The sequence below is a fragment of the Manis javanica genome, chromosome 7 (genome assembly GCF_040802235.1).
Source record: "Manis javanica isolate MJ-LG chromosome 7, MJ_LKY, whole genome shotgun sequence".
Classification (NCBI taxonomy): Eukaryota; Metazoa; Chordata; class Mammalia; order Pholidota; family Manidae; genus Manis; species Manis javanica.
In genome coordinates this window covers 11,257,199-11,275,402 of record NC_133162.1, presented here as the reverse complement: position 1 = coordinate 11,275,402, position 18,204 = coordinate 11,257,199, and the positions used below count along the sequence as shown (strand labels likewise).

The 18,204-nt window shown below is 52.0% G+C and overlaps 1 protein-coding gene and 1 long non-coding RNA gene across 7 annotated transcripts in view; one reads left to right on the top strand and one right to left on the bottom strand.

Annotated features, from left to right (window-relative positions):
• GRK5 (G protein-coupled receptor kinase 5) overlaps positions 1-18,204 on the top strand; it is a 202,090-nt gene that overhangs the window by 90,408 nt on the left and 93,478 nt on the right. For 4 of the 5 annotated variants that reach the window (XM_073240315.1, XM_073240312.1, XM_073240313.1 and 1 more), the window contains exon 2: positions 1,653-1,748. In XM_073240315.1, the coding sequence (XP_073096416.1) occupies positions 1,653-1,748 (96 nt within the window). Of the gene's footprint in view, positions 1-1,652; positions 1,749-5,946; positions 6,021-18,204 lie in introns of all 5 variants that reach the window. The other variant, XM_073240317.1, reaches the window with a different exon arrangement.
• Positions 10,558-17,783, bottom strand: LOC140850335 (uncharacterized). 2 transcript variants are annotated; one of them, XR_012132989.1, is made up of 4 exons: positions 17,629-17,749; positions 14,436-14,547; positions 13,618-14,342; positions 10,558-12,129 (listed from the first exon to the last, which is right to left on the bottom strand). It is a non-coding gene; the product is annotated as an uncharacterized lncRNA (long non-coding RNA). The 2 variants fall into 2 exon arrangements; XR_012132990.1 differs by having other exon boundaries at positions 10,559-12,129; positions 17,649-17,783.

Sequence of the window (18,204 nt, the reverse complement as noted above, 5' to 3'; positions counted from 1 at the left end):
TCTTCCTCAAAGAGCCATTCTGAGGCTTGAACAAGATAATGTTCAGATGGTGCCTGGCCATAGCATGTACCCAGTACATATTTGTTCTGCCACTGGAGTCTGAGGCCTCTGCTTTCTGCAGAGAGTTGAGAGGAAGGGACTGGCGGGCCAGGCTGAAGACCGGACAAGCGGGGAGCAGAAGAAGGCGCCTGCTGCCCTGCCTCTCCCCCTTCAGTTCCTCCTCCTTCTCCTATCGCCAAGGTTGGGTCCTAGTCCCAACGTGCTTCAGCTTTCCCAGACAGCTTGGATGACAGTTACGAATCCCCCTTCCCTGAGACCAGTTCCATGCCAACCCCAGAACACACTCTGGACTGGAGGTAGGCCCAGAGCCAAGTTCCTCTGGTGTTCCTGGGTTTACCCATTGGAGGGAGGGGCCTTGCCATGCCCAGTCCCCTTCTGGGGGGTTTAGAGACAGGAGGGGCTTTCTGCCCACCCCGAACTGGGAGCAGGCCTAGGGGAGGCCCTGCCCAAGGTCCTACAGCCTTTTAAGTGGGCCCCAAACTTTGCACATGCCTGGGATGCCTGACATGGAGGAGGGAAAGGCCTCTCAGTATCCTCCTGAGACACTGAGGAGCCTAAAAGGCCATGTGACCCTTAGTGAGTCACGGACATGTGGAATCTAAGGGCCGCTCTGGGGATGGGGTGGCTGGGCTGACAGTCTTTGGGGGGTCCTGGCCTCATGACACAGGTGGCTCCAGGTCCAAGGCCCAAGCACTGGTAGGCACAGGCACACCTAGGCCAGAGTCAGCGCCCCCTTGCCATCTGCATACCTGAGTGTCCTGACATCTGTCTGCTGTCACACAGGGTACGGAGTGGTGCAGATGCTAGGAATGCCCTGTGCGTGCGTCTTACTCAGCTCCATGTGCCCACTGACATCTGTGTTCACTGTGTGTGCATATTCATTGTGTGTTACATGCATGTGCCCCTCATGTGCGTGGGCATTGTGTTTGTGTGTTCATTACACGTGCACACTGGGGAGGACGGGAGGCAGGGTGGGGCCCTTCAGAAGTCCTTCCAGCCTTGAGAAATGCCTCCTCTGAGACCCTAGCGTTTGTGAGAATGGAGAAGGGAGAACCCAAGACCTGTGGACATGGAAGTCCTTGTCCCCGACATCCAGCCTCCAGCTGGGGAAAGGGACTCTCCATAGAAAACAAGAGGGCGACATGAGGTGGTGAGCGGGCTGCCGGCCACTTGTTTGCACCCATTCCATGAGGATTTCTCGAGCCTGAAGGGAATACTAAGTCCAACAGACCTGGTCCCTGTTGTTGGAGGGTTATGGTCCAGTCTGGGGCCCAGCAGACACCCAGTGGGGGCCAACAGCAGTGGGAGATGCTGAGGAAGAAAAGGGTGCCTGGTGCGGGCTCAGGCCTGGACGACTGGAGGGCCTTGTCCACCACTGCTGTGGGGAGAACACAGGCCCGACCTCGCAGGAAGAGCCCTTGCGCCTGCTGCCAGCTGGGAGACAGTGTGTATGCCTGGGGGGTGTCTTGACCTCCAGGTCCCTGGCTATCTCCCACCCCTGAAGCTGGGGGACAGGCTCACTAGGATGGGACACCGGCTCTGGAGCCATGGGCAAGACCACCATCAGCCTGACACCTTTTTCCCCTCTGCAGGGGGAGGAGGAAAGCGCAAAGGGAAAAGCAAGAAGTGGAAGGAAATCCTTAAGTTCCCTCACATCAGCCAGTGCGAAGACCTCCGAAGGACCATAGGTAAGCTATCCTGCCTCGAGGGGGGCGAGGGACGGGGCTGGGAGGGGAGCCAGGAGCCTTCAACTGCCCAGTCATCTGTACAGTGAGTCAAATAGGAACCAGTCACTTAATGTAGCAAAGTGATTCCAGGTAGGAGCCCCAGGCTGACATCTTTGCTAATGGACACAAAGATGCAACTAACAACATTCATTGTGTATTTGGTGTGTGCTGGGCAGAATTATCTCCCAATTATCCTTTGAGGCAGGTACTGTTATTTTACACCCTTTCAAAATGGAGAAGCCAAGGTGCAGAGTGGTTTTGTAACTGGCCCAAAGTTGCACAGCACGTGGGAGGGTGGTGGAGGTAGGCAAGCCCGGCACCGAGTCCCCACTTGGAGTTTCCTGCCCATCCTTCCTGGAGTGCGTGGGACCTGCCCCCACAGCCAGCTTCAGCCTTAGGAGCTGAGGGTGGGTGAGCGTCCAGGCTCCCTTTCGTCTTGTCCGGGATGTCCCCGCTCATCAAGGGGCCTCCCTGCTCAGAGGTACAGCCCCGTTCTCTATCCGGCGGCCTTGTGGACTGGAATCTCCCAGTGCAGAAGGGCCTTGTCTCCCTAGGGGCTGGCACAGCTGAGCCACCTCTCAGTTAAGGTCTGTCCCCAGCCCCACTGAGGACACAGGGCCCCTGGTGGGCTGGGTGTGATAGGGCTCTTCCACATTGATGAGGGCCCTGGCCTTTCTCCCCTGTGTGCCCTCGTGTAGGCTGGGAAATGCCCCCGTGCTGCATGAAGGCATCTTACCTGCTCCTGGCTATTAGGGGCCATGGACGTGCTAAATACTTTTATTATAGTTGGATCCACTGAGTGCCCGTGTAGGACAGCCCCAGCACCCAGGACTCGGCAGGCGCAGCCACTCTTGGGACTTCTGCCCAGGGCTGGGGGTGAACTGCCCGGTGCTGCCACCGAGTGGCATTTAGCTTCTCTAAAATCACAGCCATTCTAAATGGCTCTTCCGCATGGCCTGGCCTCCACTAGTTTTCCCAGGCCTGGTGGAACTTACATGGCATCCCAGGTGTGCTCAGTCCTGGCCCCTCGGCTCGCCCTGCTCCAGATTCTTGGTTCACTGTGGCGGCGGGCCACGCCTGTTCGCTCTGTGCGCCCCACATGCCTGGCGTGGAAGAGCAGCTTCCTTAACTGGTGTTATGAAGTGAAAAGAAGCTACCTGTACCCACGAAAGCAGATGTGAGCCTTTAAAGAAGGTGCTAAAGGATGGGGAAATATCCCCAGACCTACCTTCTGTCCCTGACAACTGCAGTCAGATCTCCATGGGGTTCTTGGGGCCCAGGCTGGGGCTCCTCAGGGATAAGGTCCAGACAGATTTGTGTTCAAACTGCCCACTCCCCACCAGCCTCCTAATAAGTTATTTACTCTTGAGGGCCTCAGTTTCCTCAGCTGAAAAGCAATGACCCTGAGCCCAGTCAAATGAGACCATGTGTGCAGAGAGCTGGCTGGAGCCCGGGACCCCTCAGCACTAGGCTTTCTCTCTCGAGGGCCTGGCAGCGAGCTCCCTGCTGGGCTCCCCCCGGGGTGGGGGTGCTCCTGTTTGCCCTGACTGCCACGAGTACATGGGCCAGGGGGAAGAGGACACGGGTGGATCTCCTGCGGCAGCCAGACTGTGGGGGAGGGTTTTTCCAGTGACAACACCCAGTGTCTTTCAGAGAGGGGAGGGAGGGAGCATCCCTGAGCCAGGCCATTACCTCCCCAGGGCCATTTTGTTCTTTATACTAATTTAAGCTTGAAGAAAATAGGGCCTGGCCTGGGGATGGGTGGGGACCTCAGTTGCCATGGTTGCCACACACCCCTGGGGAGCCATGCCCTCTGTCCGGGGCAAGCAGGTTCACTGGCTACCAGAATGCCTTCCTGGGTGCTGGGCCCAGCCTTTCCTCAGTGGGCCTGGGGTATGGCTTCCCCTCATCCTCAGAGCCAAGAGAGACTGGTCTCAGAGACCTTTCTGAGGTGGTGATTGGAAGGAGAGAGCTTGCAATAGGAGGAAAGGTGCCACTGTGCAAAGAGGTTGGGGTCTGCGTGAGGGCCAGGCTCACCTGAGAGGGGCCTTCCCTGCGAAGCCCCCGGCCGGGCCCAAAGGCCATTCCTCAGAGAACGTGATTAAGTCCCAGCCAAGGCCTTTCAGAGCGTCTGGACCTCTTCTGCTAGAGGACTCCTGCTCGGCTTCCGTCTGATGTCTGCTTCTCCCTTAAGTGTGGAAGCCTCTGGGAAGTATCTTGTCCATTTACCTGTGTACCTGGGGCCTGGAGGTGCACAGCAGGCGTTGGGTGGGTGAGTAAGGAAGGAAAGAGTGAAGAGGGGTGAGTCAGTGAGCACCACACTTCTCAGTGGGCCATCAACAGAAAATTGAGAGTGAGATAAACAGCATTTCTCTGCCTTCCAGATTAAAGAAATCTTGGTATTTTGTTATATTTGAGTCACGTGTTTTCTAAAATATAAAACATAAAAATATGAAATACAGGAATACTTCTGGTTCTAGACAAGACAGAGTCAACGCGTTGCTCCCAGTCTCTCCCAGTAAGGCCGGTTATGTAAAACAAATGTAAGAACATTCTGAATGGTGGAGAGGAGGCAGACAGGCCGGGGGCCTTGGGATGTGGGGAACAACACGCCAGGGAACTTCTGGGTTTTCTTTTTCTGCCTCCCTGATACCTAGAGATGGGGTGCCGAAAGAACTCATGACACGGAAATGCCCGTGGATGTGGACAGAACAGACACCTCCCCACCAGCCCCAGAAAAGAGCTTTTCCTTTCTAGGCAAACCAGCAGAGGGGCAGCTGAGCTAGACACTCCGGAAGCACTCCGCTTCTCCCATGCTCCTCAGCAGCAGAGATGCGACCGTTGACCTTTCTTCTCATTTAAGCCAGTTCCAGAGTCAAGAGCCAGGGCGTCCTTCCTTTCTAACACACAGGTTCTGCTCCTTTGAGGTGAACCAGCACTGCCAAGGCTTGGTGCCCCTCCTACAGCCCCAGACGCTTGGCTCCCCTCGCCTGGGTCCTGCTCTCAGGAGGCTCCACGGCATCGCCCCAAAAGCACCACAGGCGTCCCTCACCTTCCAGTTGGCCTGGCCCCGCCCTCTTCACTTCCAGTTGGGGATCAGGGAGCATAGCATTTGGTTCCAGGCTGAGGACCCACCCCACGAGTCCCATTCCCTCTGTCCTTCTAGGTCCATAAATGGGCCTCTTGGCAGGGCACACCCCCCCCACCCCCCACCAAGGAGGCTGTGAGAAGTGTGAGTGCTGGCATGTGAAAATGAATTCTTCTGTTCTCCTAGAGGGCATTGAAAAGGCCCTGTGTGCTCAGGGACTGTGAAGAGGGGCCCAGGAAAAGCAGAAAGGCCCCCGTGAGCTGATGCTGCAGTTGGCTGGGACAGGCCGCAAAGCGGGGGTCTCCCCGTGTGTTTACAGGCCGTCGCCCTGCTGTTCGCCCAGACTCTGTGGGGTCCTGCTGGAACGCTTGCTAGAATAAAAATCCCATTTCTTTTCTAGACCAATACACAAACCAAACAGTGGCAAATGCCACATTTATTTTTCCTGCAGACACATGAGCTTACTTTCCGAAGCTGTTTGGTAGCATGTCCTGAGGCAGATTTTGGGCCCAGAGGGCAATGTGGGGTGGAGCAGAGGGGAGGGCAGAGCCCATGAGAACCCAGGGAGGCCACCCCCTACTGTCCAGGACAGTGGTCAACTAAGGTCATGACCTCTTGCCTCTGGACTGCCCTGCACATCTCCTCCCAGCAGCCAGGGACACTGCACAATGGGAACTGTGCCATGGAGCCCCCACTGAAACCACCATCCCACTTAGAATAGAACCCAAGCTCCTTACCTTAGCTTGTAAGCACTCTGGCCATTGGGTGAAGCCTAGGAACCCCTTCTCAGAAGGGTGCTCTCACATAGATAAAAGAAAATACATAGGGTTACAAAGGAAACCAGTTCTTTTCAGATACAGCTATTAAATGCTTTTGAAATTTGCGATATTGAAATATAAGTGCTTGTTTGTCTATACTTTGACTAATTAGGCCCAGCAGCTGTATATAGCTATTATATATATAATATATATTACAGCTATTACAATTTTGAATTTGTTTATAAGTGTAAGTGATATTTCCAGATGACTGCAACAATGGTGATATGGATGGATCTGTGGTTTCTGTTGACAGGTACCCAGCCCTGATAACATTACTGTGGGTTGTCAACATTCGTGACTGAAAGAAGTGCCTGTTTTCAGTTAGAGGTTGGTGAAAAGAGAGAGGGCATTTTTCTTCGTCCATGTCCATGGGCCCCCTAAATCCTACCCATGAGCCTCTTGTCCACGCCCCTCCTGCCCCGCCCCTGTAGGCCGTTCCCTCCTCCCTCATTCACAAGCTGCACTGGTCGACTTTCTGATCTTTGAATTCCCCGAGCTTGTTTCCATCCTTGAGCCTTTGCACCTGCTATTCCCTCCCCCTGGAAGGCTCTTCCCCACAATTTTTCCAGGGCGCCTCAACTTAGATATCACCTCCTTAGAGAGGCCTCCCACCCAGCCTCTAGAAAAGAACCAGAGTCTGCCTCTAATTTTCTTTCTGACAGTGCTGTTGATTAATGTTCCTTGCCTGCAACTCCCATCTGAAGTCATCTTTTGTTTGGCGTATTTCTGTCCCCCCCGCTGGACTGGATGTCCATGACAGTAGTGACTGTGTCCTGTCTAGGTCACCACTAGAATAGGCCTGGCACAAAATAGAGGCTCATTAAAGTTTGAGTGAATGAAGGAATGAATGAGAGGAAACATTGAAATTAGGGCTCTTTTAAAAAAAGTTGTGCCACGTGCTTGCCGTGCCCAAATTTAATCTTAGTCCATGGTTTCAATTTAAAATAATAAAAGTTTAGACTCAGGAGGCATCTTAGAAAGCATCTATTTTACCACCCCCTCTGCCTAATCTTCACAGTACCAATGGGGAGTCAGCCACAGGCTCACATTCACTAAGTCGAGGAGGCATGCTGGTAGCTTCTAGCCCAGGCCACTTACCCCTGAGGCTACAGTTTGAGTAATTCTCATGGTGATGTTAGGTTTTCCCAGAACCCTCAACTCAAGGAATTGGAGAGCCCCTTGCTAGTCATTCACTTCAGAACTGAGTAAACAGGCTGCATGAGGAAACGTGAGCTGCCCAGGACATCCAGGCCCCTGGTCCGAGCTTCAGCTTGCCACTCCCCAGTGTCATACAGGCACAAACATTTTGGGCATCAGCCCCCAGCCAACACTCAAAGTAGAGAAGCTCACTAGGTGCTCAAGGGGATAGCGTTTCTGTCAGTCTCTCTCTTTGTAAGTGTGATTGCCCATTGCTTTGCTTATTTGACAGATGTTCATTAAGCACTAATTATGAGCCACCCCTGGGGAGACAGACCTGATTCCTGCTCCCCCAGAGCTCATTCACAGATTTGCTCAGGAGACTGATGGGAAAAACAAAATGGTAACAAATCGAGAGAGTTCCACGTTGGCGGAACTGGTTGCTGAGCTGGAGTAGTGTCCAGAGCGTCCACCCATCAGGAACATCCCTGGAGGAAGTGGCATCACTCTGAGCCTCCCAGGGCATCTCTTTGTGGGAGGATGGGGGCAGGGGCCATGTCCTCTCCATCTTGGAGCCTCTATGGCTGGCACAGTGAGTGGGTGGGTAAAGTAGCTGAATGGATGTTGCCTTCTCCCTGGCCTGGAAACCAGAACTGTGATTGGCAGCAGTGAGTATTAAGAGATTCCTTGCTACCCATACCTTCTTCCAGTGTGAGCCCCAGACATGAGTAGCTGATTTGTAGACAGTCCTGGTGGAGGGAGGGCAGACAGACCATGAGAGGAAGAAAGGGTTCTCTAATGTCTGCTCAAAGAACCATCAAATAATGACATTATTAGTTGCAAGCTAATTGTTCACATAAGATAGTTCGAGGGCCCAAATCAAAGAAATTCTCAGAATGTCCAAAACTTGGGAGGCTGGAACGTCATTGTGAAGATAAAAGATTGTTGAGGTCTGCAAATATTTCTCAGTGACGCAGGATGTTCTGTTGGGCAAAAGTGTAGCATTTTTATTTATTTAGCTCAGGCTCATTGCATACTTTATTCTTGCTTTAGAAAAAAAAGTATAAGGGGGCTTGAGTGAAAGAGTTGATTATTCCGCTGTTTGGCAGTATTTCTTTAGGAACTGTCCAAGAGCTAAATAATAAATCAAGGCCCCCTCCCCATCCCCTGGCAGGACTGACATTTATGAGGAGGCTGTTCACAGAAAGTAGCTGCTATAGTGCCCTGTGTCCTCATGGGCTGATGCAGGACATTTCGCTTGCCTTGTGGGACAGCCTCTCACCAAAGCCTTAACTCTTTCCAGGGGCAGAAGCTCTAGGCTGTGGGGGATTCTTAGACGAAATGTAGACTCTAAACATTAAATAAAAGAAGAACTCTGTAATAGTGTGAAGACGGCCTTGAACTAGCCTAGTACTTGATTATTCACTCATCATTGCTTATGATCTTTAAACAAGAAATGAGCCTGCAAAGAGTGGTTGAGCCCCTCCTATGTGCTAAGCATTGCTGCAGGTGCAGGAACTGGGCCAGAAGCCACTGAGGCAGTGGGATCTTGCAGAAGAACCTCACTCATTGCCGCTAAGGTCAGTGGTGGCTCTGCTGCTCCCCAGCTGTATGACATTAGACAGATGAATTGATTTCTCTGGGCTGCATTTTCTTTGTCTATAAAGTGGGGACACTAATACCTACCTTATAGAACTGTGGGAGGGCCAGCCGAGTGCCTGGTCACATACCATCGTTGTCATGATCATGGTGCTAGTGGTCAGAGGGTGCTCTGAGCTCCCTTTGAGGGGGCTTTAGTTTCTCCGAAGAGTTGACTGGCTACAAATGCTGAATGGGCCTAGCTGTTTCTATGCCAACATCATGTGGTCCAAACTCCAGGACTCCTGCCTTGGGGTCATCTAAATCCTGTCTTGAGCTCCCTCCTCCAGCTTCCCCTTCCTGGAGGCCCACCTTGGTTCCTGCAGCTTCAGCCCTCCTTCCTTCCCTGGGTCCCACAGCATGCCCAGGGAAGCCAGTCACCAGGTCTGGTGGGTTTCTTTGAAAGGGCATATGGACATTCTGGAAAGTTGCACCCCAGGCTAACAATGGTTAGGGACAGCGTGGAGGTCAGAGGGAACTTTTATCAAAAAGGTGATTCTTTTAAAGGAGAATGAGTTTGCATGTTATTTGTGCAGTTAAAAGTTGAATGAAGAAAGTCGGGTTCTGCTGCCTGATTCTACAGTGGGGCAGTGGGCCTGGTGACGCCATTTCCCTCTTTCCTTGCTGACTCTGTATCCCCTGATGTGTAGGCCCTGTTTCAAGAGAATGGTCAGAGTCTCACCACCTACGCAGAGGCTACAGGACTGTGGCTGAGGGGCTCCTGCCTGGCTCCTGGATGCTGGCAGGCAGGAACCACACTGTAGCCTTCAGCAGGTGGGGTCTCGGGTTCTTCATCTGGCAAGGGAAGCCCAGGCCTGGATCAGCTCAGTCTGACCCTTGGACCCAACTTTGGAGTCTCCAGCCTGCTCCTGGGCTGCTCAGCTCCGCTCTCTGACTAGCGTGCTCCAGTAACGCAGGCCCCAGTGGTTTCTTACCCGCATACTGTCGGTGCTGTTTTCTTCCTTCTTCTCCCCCTGTGCAGTGTCTTGGGTCTTCCCATGGACATGGAACAGGGGCTAGTCTGTGCTGCAGATAGCCACCCTTCTGCTTGCCCCTCCTCCAGGGCCTCTGGTCCCCCAGCGTTGCCAGGCACGCGTTATGTTCTGGAAAGGAACCTGGGCTCCAGAAACAGGTCCCGCACCACCTGAGGCTCCGTGTGACCCAGTCCCCTTAGGCCTGCCATGCTGGTATGCGAGCTCTTGGTTTCATTGTCAGGGAAACCAAGTCTTTCTGTAGACGTCATTCCTGTCCTTGAGGTGATAAGGGCGCGTCACATCTGTCGTTCTGCCACTTACTGTGCTCCGATAATGCACAGCCTCTGCTTGTCCTTGGAGGGCAAGATAAATTTAGATGTGGCAGATTTGGGACATCAGGTGACCTGTTTGCAGCTACAGTCTCAAGAGGGAGAGGGTGGCCTGCTCTCCTGCCTACTGTTGCCCTGGCATTGGCCTCACCTTGCCACGATGGGCAGCCCCATGAAGTCAAGGGGGCGGGCCCTTGGTGCTCAGCATGAGCTTGGGTGCATGCAAGATGCTCAGCGATGATCCTAGTTGGTGGGTTTCGAATTTGGAGAGTCTTAGAATGGGGCACTGATAGAGGTTTTCCAGACAGTCTGGAATTGTAGTTTTCAAAGGCTGCTCTGCAGGGTGAGTGTGTAATCACGGTTTCTTTTTGCCTTTTATGTTTGGCCCCTGTGAGATTTTATTCCCAGGTTAAAACCAAACTCAAAACCCACTGGTCTAGGCCAGGTCTCCCATTTTCCAGATAGGCAAACTGAGTCCCAGAGAGACAAGGGATTTGCTAAGGTCTCCCCATGACCTGACTCCAAGGCAGGCTTTCCCTTAACGCCTATTATTAGGCTGCCATAATAAAGTGCCACAGGCTAGGGGCTTAAATCTCAGAAATTTATTTTCTCACGGTTCTGGAGGCTATAAGCTCAGGATCAAGCCTCTGGTGGTTGCTGGCAACCCTTGACTTTCCTTGGCTTGTAAAAGCTTCACTTCAATCTCTGCCTTCATCCTTACATGGTGTTGTCTTTGGGCGTATGCATGTGTGTGTGTGTGTGTGTGTGTGTGTGTCCACATTCCCCTTTTTATAAGCACACCAGTTATATTGGAGTAGAGCCCACTCTAATGACCTAATTTTAACTTGATTACCTCTGTAAAGACCCTATTTACAAATAAGGTCACACTCTAAAGTACTAGCAGTTGGACTCTAGCATATCTTTTTTGGGAGACACAATTCCACCCCTACTACCCAACTTCTCATATGATCTGTGGAGGTCAAGTTCAAGGGGCCAGAGGATCCTGATTCCCACCAGGTCTGAGGACAGACCCTTCTCTCCCCTCCTGACCCTGCTCAGAGTCAGTCCCCATAGACTCAGGCTGACTGCTTCTCCACCGGCCACAGGAATGTCCACGGGAGGATTAATTGCTTTCCAAACCATGCTTTGGTGCTCTTTTATCCCCTTTTTATTGTTGTTATTGTTCAAGTCATCGTAATTGGTAAATTATTTTGCTAAAAAACTGACAGAAAATTTTAAGGAAAGGCCACCCATGATATTCCCACTCAACTATAGCCACAGTTAACACCTTCATGGAAGTCCATCTAGCATTTTTTCCCCTATGCATGTACCTACAGTTTTGTTTCTTACATTTTTTTCTTAATAGAATTTCAAAAATATTTTTCCATGTCATTAAAATTCTCCATGAATGTGATTTATGTTTTTCCATTGGATGTGTATTTGTGTGTCAGGCACTGGGGATACATCAGTGAGTAAAACACAAAAATTCCTGCACTCCTGTGCTGCCCTTCTCCAGGTTAGTGAGTATTATTACCAGAGGGCAAGAGGGAGCTAGCCTACTGTCCTCCACCCAGCGTCACTCAGCCCCCAGTCTGTCCCGACCTATGGCTTATTTATTTCCAGTGCTGGATTCTTCCTTTAAGCAGTCTTGCAGATAAGCCCTCACCCATGAGCCCAGCATAAACCTGGTCTATAAAGGCTTCTTACCTGTCACATGTGTGTATTGTACTATTTGGGTTTCTTGTTTTCCTGGTTTTTGCCATTACAGTTAACATTGAGATGAGCATCTTTGCACTTAATTGTGACATTTTGATCTCTGGCTCAGAGGTAAGAAAGCCCACACTGTTAGTTTGAAGGCCTGATGCATTAGCTAAGCCCAGCATGCATGTAGAGTGGCCTCTGCCCCCTTTGCTTCCCCTGGAATGTTCCATTCCTGTCTTTCTTGCATCTGCAGACATCATTAACCTGAAATGTGCCGCTGATGGGCACAGCCAAGCTAGGTTTGGTGAGCGCCCTGGGCTGTGCTTGCCAGCCCCAGTTTACTGCAGTTGCAGGCTTGAGAAGAGCTTTTCTGTCTGTCTTAAGGCCTGTCGCTGAAAATGGGAAAAACAAACTGGTTTATGTAGCAACGGGGACCTCAAACCAGCACAAGAGGCCAGCTGACCCGCAGCCTGAGCATGACAGCATTCTGCCCCATAAGGAGACACTAGGACAACACTTTTAATGGTCTTTGCCCAGACTCTATTTACGGAATTTATTTCCTGGGCTCTGTCTGTTCAGCAACCATGGCAGCATCTCCACCAGCGCCGGCCTCAGCTCATTAAATGCCCCTTGTTCCGAGTACCCTGGAGCCAGCACCTAAGAGAGAGTGAGAAGAAAAAATACGCGTGGAAGGATATTTGGGGCCAATATAAACTTTTCAAATTAAAAAAAAAAAAGAAGCAACCAAAGAGCAATAACAAAAAAAAAAATGTACCCCCAAAGAGCTCTTGGAGCATGAGCTCCCGTTGCTTGGCTTCTAGCCACAGCCCTTTGCAGCCGGTGTCAGACAGGAAAATGCAAACTCAAGAAACACTTTGAGAGCTGCTGTGTATTTGTTTTCTCCATTTCATGGTTGGGTCTGCATCATCTTTGAACATTATTTTTTCATTGATCTTTTGGTTCTTTTTCTCTTTATAAATTAATAGACGTCCGATGATGAAATTCCCAAAGTACAGTCAATAAAGAAGACACTAAGAATTACCCATGAGATAACCACTGTTCATAGGTAGGTCTGTGGCCCCTTCCTACTTTGTTCTGCTTATAGAGAGAGAATTGTACCGTTTGTCATTTGTTTCCCTGCCCAGAAGTCAGACATGGTTTTAAATTGAAATACATGGTTGTAGGATCCTTGCTGGACTGGAAAGTAGATTCTTGTGCCTCACCTTTGATTTGGTGGCCTTGGAAAGTCACTTAACCTCGATTTGCTCATCTGTAAAATGGGGATCCAGTAATCCCTACTTTAGTGATGACCAAATGGCCAAAGGAGTTACTAGTAGAAAGTACTTTGTAAAGTGCTCTGCATGTTGTTGCTGGCTGTGTTCGATGTGGTCTTGCGACCCTTTGGTTGGACAAATGGCTGAAGTAATCGTCCTGTCTTCCTTCTGAACCGTGACCCTTTCTTCTAAAGCTGCCCCTGTGCCTCATCTTGGTTAGAACCACCGCCCTCCTCCTTGTCTAGAGACCCAGGAGCCTCCCTTTCCCTATGCTCTGCATCGCCCCGCCCCCCCACACCCCTCTCCAAGTCCATGCAATGTCTTGGGTTGGCCCCTCTCAGCCTCCCCATTGTTCCCTCTGTCCTGGGCACCACTCTTCCTGCCTGAACTCCTGTGTCCACTCCCTACTCCATCCAGGCTTGCCTGTTTGCAGCCAAGCTCCACGCAGCAGCCAGGAAGCTCTGTCTAAAATGTCCACTGATCGTGCCACCCCCTGCTGCAGTCCAGATGGAATCTGAAGGTTTTAACAGAGCTGATCAGACCCTGCCTCACTTGCCCTTGCTTATTGTGTGAGATTCACCTCCTCCTACCTGTCCCCCAGCTCAGCCATTCCTTCATGTTTACCCCTCTCTCCAGGCCTCTTCCTAACTGCCTAGTAATCGACACAGCCTCAGGTCCTATCTTGCAGGTCACTTCCTCCAGGAAGCCTTCCCTGTGACCTTACCCAGCCTAGGTTTGGTCTTCACCCTTGTGGTGGTCTGATGACTGGCCTGTGTCCTGCACTTGACCACACATGCTATGAGGGTAGAGCCTGGATCTGCCTGGCACTGCTTCCCCAGCACCCAGTGTGAGAGCTTACTCTGCACCAGACCTTTTAGAATCTTGATTTTCTTTCCTTGCTCAGATAGTTCCGTTCTCTCTTGGAGAAACAAAAAAACTTGTCTTTCCAATTCCCAGATTGATTGTGGATGGGTCTTCTTTTCTTCTCCAGGTTCTTTTAAAAGGCCCTGGAAAAATAGACTGAGAACAGCTGTTGCCTTGTCAGTGCTGAAGTGGCTGCCTTTATCAGTAATGATCCGGGGGGAGTTGTCCAGTTGTGCCCCCAAGGGCAGCGACTCCTCTTCTCTCTCCCCTTCTGGACCCTTGATAGACCTGAAGGGGAGGCATGGGAGAGTTGGAGGGAGGGTTGCCTGCTTCTAGCACAGCTGTCTCATACCAGCTCCCCCTTGACTGTTGGAGCACGGCTGGGCGGGCAGAGATGGGCTCAGAGCTGACTGCTCCAGGCTTCAGGCTGAGCCCAGCTTGGGGCAGAGAAAGGCACAGAGAATGGCTTTGCTGAAAGACTCTGTCATCGGGCTTGGGTGTCAACAACCTGGGAGTGCCCGGCAGCCATGGGCACTGTCTTTATGTCCTAGGCAGGTCAGCTGGGACAAAGCTATTGAGAGGCTCACCCAGCTCAGTCAAGCTGGGGTGCAGACAGCACTGAAGAACACGAGCTCAGATGTCAGAGGGACCTGGGTTTGAGACAGGCTCTATTCCTTATTGACTGTGACTTAGGGCAGGTCACTGAACTTCCCTAATCGTCCACCTCCTTCTCTGCAAAATGAGAATAGGGGAGTTGTAAGGATTAAATGAGGAAATGCTTGCAGAAGGCTCTGCATGGGGCCTGGCATGCCACAAGCACCGTACCTGGCAGCTGCTTCATCTCCGTCATCCGTCATCATCACTGTTGCCAGTAGTCCTGTCAGTTCAGAGCTTGGCTTCTTGGTTCCCCTGAGGGCTGGTTGCCAGGTCCTGCTGGCTTTAAGTTTATCTGTTCATTCATTTGTTCATTCATCTGTTATGCCCTTACTGTGCACCAGGGATCTGGGCAGCTGCCAGGTGGTGGGAGCTGCTCTCAGGAGTGGCTATTGGCAGCATGGCTAGGCCACATTTATTGCCATTATGTAACCTGAATATGACCCCTTTTCCCTTACCCCATCCCTGAAATCTCTATTAACTAACTCTCAGCAGCCTTAAGAGGTTCAGGATGGTTCCCTGCCAAAGACCATCTCATCCCTCCCTCTCCCTCCAGGCGGGAAGGGCCTCAACCGACTCAGACATGTTGGGGGAGAGCCAATTCTATCCATGAGCCTCTGCTCAGCTTTCACCCTGGGCCCTGCGGAGGATCCCAAGGGAGGATATGATGCCAACTCCATCCCTTGGGGAGATGTCCCTAGTTGGGAAGACAGGACAGAAATCACCTGCATGACACTGGGCAATAGCCTTGTGAATGTGGGCAGCTGTCAAATGTTAGTCCCCAGTATTAAGTGCCCAGAGGAGGAGCAGGAAAAGGGAACAGAGACATCTACGGAGGTCTCAGGTGAGAAGGTAGGAGAAAAGGAAGACTTTTGGGGTCAGCAGGTTCAGCATCATACAGCCAACAAGCATTTCTTGGGTACTCAGCACAACTAGGCATTGGACTACTTGCTTTCCAGAGACATGCTCATCACATCATTATAAAACCCTGTGGGTCAGGTGCCATTTCCCCCACCCCCTATTTATGGATGAGGATGTAATGGCTCAGAGAGATTAGTAAACTGATCAAAGTTCCAGAGCTCTGGAAGAAGCAGAACCCCTGTTCAAACCGGGCCTGAGTCATGGCCATCCTGGCTGGTGATTTCCCTGATCTGGCAGTGATGTGACACTGCTTCGGTGGGCTTGGTGCAGAGAAGTCATGAGGGATAAGGTCCAAAGGAGGCTGGGTCAGGCCAGAGACACCATCCATGTCTCCAGCCTGGAAGACTAGGTCTTTGTCCTGCAGGTAGTAGGGAGCCATAGAATGTTCATCTCTGATAGCCCCAGCAGCAGTCTTAGGGTGAGAGCAGGGAGCAAAGGGAGGCGTGGACAGAGCAGGCTGTGCTTCCAGGGTGATGCGAGATTCATTCAGTTTTCCAGATATTTATCTTTACCTACTGTGTGCCAGGGATAAATAAATGTTTCTCATGTGCACAGCCCAAGACCTGGAATGTACCGTAAACGGCCCCACTCCTGATGATGCCGTCATGGCTCAGGTAATGCCACAGGAGGCAGGAGCGCCTGGAGCTTTCTTACCTGCAGGTTTCTCTTTGTGACACTGGGTCACACAATGCCTTTCACATCACCTGTAAGGTCTCTTTCCCTGCAGCTGTTCCTGCTGCCCGCCTGTCTCTCCACTTCATTTTGGGAGTGGTTCGCACTCCCCTGCTGACTGTGCTTTCACCCTCCTCCTCCTGCAAGGCCTTTTGGAGGGCGACAGATGGGCGTGAATGTCACACTGCCCATTGCCACAAGATCGTCTTGGATCACTCAGGTGGAGCTTGCAGACCCCAGCTAACTGGGGGTCGGAATGCAGGCTTGGGGTACAGAGGGAGCTCTCCACCCCTGACAGTTCCCTGGATGCCTCCTCCGGCCAATTGGCCATGAGCCTCACTCTCTCAGGTCCTTTACCACCCTCTGACCCCACGTGGCTTTAATGTGAAGGAAGCAGTTCCTTGTTGTGCTTGCCCTCTGCTGCCAACCTTCCACCCATCCCTAACCTGCACCCCTCCTGGCTTCCTGTTTCCCACAGTGGCTTCCAGCCAGGTAGAAACCTTGGGGTTCCTGCCTCCAGCTGCTTAGATCCACCCCCTCCTCTCCATCCCACTGTGTTAATACTCGTCACCCTACTTGGACTGGTGCAGTAGCCTCTTTAGTGGCCCTGTGTCTGGCTGGTTCTTTCTCCTTCCTACCCATCCAATCTGACCTTGTTTGTTGATCTTAACACTTAGAAACTTCTTGACTTTTCTCACATCAAAGTTGAGACTCCCAGAGATATAAATGGCCTGTCCACCACCCATGGGACAAAGTCCAACCCACATAACCCAAAAGGCAGGGCCTCTTACCCAGCCTGAACTCTGTCCCTCTGAAATTGGTGTCTGACTTGCTATATGAAGCCATGCAGAGTGGTCCCCTCCCAATAAACCCCACTCCCAGGGGCTACTGGGTCTCTTTTGCCTTGGGTAAACCTCTACCACCACAGTGATTACAGCATGGCCTTTAAGACACAGTATCAAATCCCTGCTCTTCTGTTTAGGAGCTGTGTGACTTGGGGCAATTTGCTTAACCTCTCTGGGCTTCAGACAAAAAATAAAAAAGATAATAGTAGACATCATTGACCAGATTCTTATTATGTGCCAGACACTGTGCCTAGCACTTTGCATGACCTCTTTATATTCACCCCATAAATCTAAGAAGGAGGTGCTATTTTTAGGCTCACTTGGCAAATAAGGAAACTGGAATTTGAGGCAATGAAGCCCCTTGCCCAGGGTCACACACCACCATGAGACAGAGCCAGACTTGAGTCCTGTCTGAGCCTGGTCCTTATCCACAGTTCTGGGGACCACGTCACCCACTTTTCAGGATTGCTGGGGAGTGTAAACACGGTGACATGTTTGGAAGCCCCTGCCCAGAGCTGAGCACCCAGGGGAGCTGGGTAAACAGGTTTTCTTCCTGCTTCTAGGCGTTGGCTCAGGCTGTATTCACTTGGCCTACCTCCAGAGGCAATGGACTCCTACCCCAAATAACCGCCCACCCCTTCTACCCGGACTCGGGGAACAGAACTAGACTTCAGAAGGGTGTGATGCCCTTGCCAGCTTTGCAAGCCCTGCCCCATCTCCGGTGCCTAGACCTTTTTGGGACCTAGAAAGGTGTCCACAGAACAGTGGCCAGGAGGGAATCCTAAGGCAGGGAGGGCAGTGTGAATGAGAGGGTTGCACCGAGGTACAAGGGGAGGTCCCGTGGAGCATGGTGTGTAGCCAGGGGCAGCTCCTTCCTGGGCCTGGGGCAGTTCACCAACTGCCCCCGCCCCTTGCCCCTCCCTCACCTGGCAGCCCCTCTCCACACCTCCACAATTGCAGGGTTTTGGCATTTGCTTCAGTCATTTCCTGACCATGACCTCCTCGGTCAGGTTTATCATATCCTGGGATGGGAAGGAAAAAGCCCTTTGGGCTGGTTTATAGAAGATGGATCACTCTCCTGCTGGAGCAGGCGTCCCGCCTGTGGGACGCTGCAGTCAGGCCTCGGGCCTGTCCACGGAGCCTCATAGTGCGACTGCTGCGTTCCATGGGGACCTGAGGTCATAGTGCGACTGCTGCGTTCCATGGGGACCTGAGGTCATAGTGCGACTGCTGCGTTCCATGGGGACCTGAGGTCTCGGGACATGTGGCCAGAGGGGCAGGGCGAGGTGCCTCTGCCTGCTGACCCCCCCACCTGGCTGCCCATCAGAATAGCATCAAAGAAGGTTTGCTGGCTTGAGGCTCCTGCTGGGAAGACCTCAGAGGGCCTGGGGGTCCTCCCTGCCCCCTGAACCCCAGGCTCTGGCTGAGCCACTGAAGAGATGAGTTACCAGAAAGCTCCGCGGAATGAGCTGGCCTTTCTTGTTATTTTCTCCCAGTTCCCA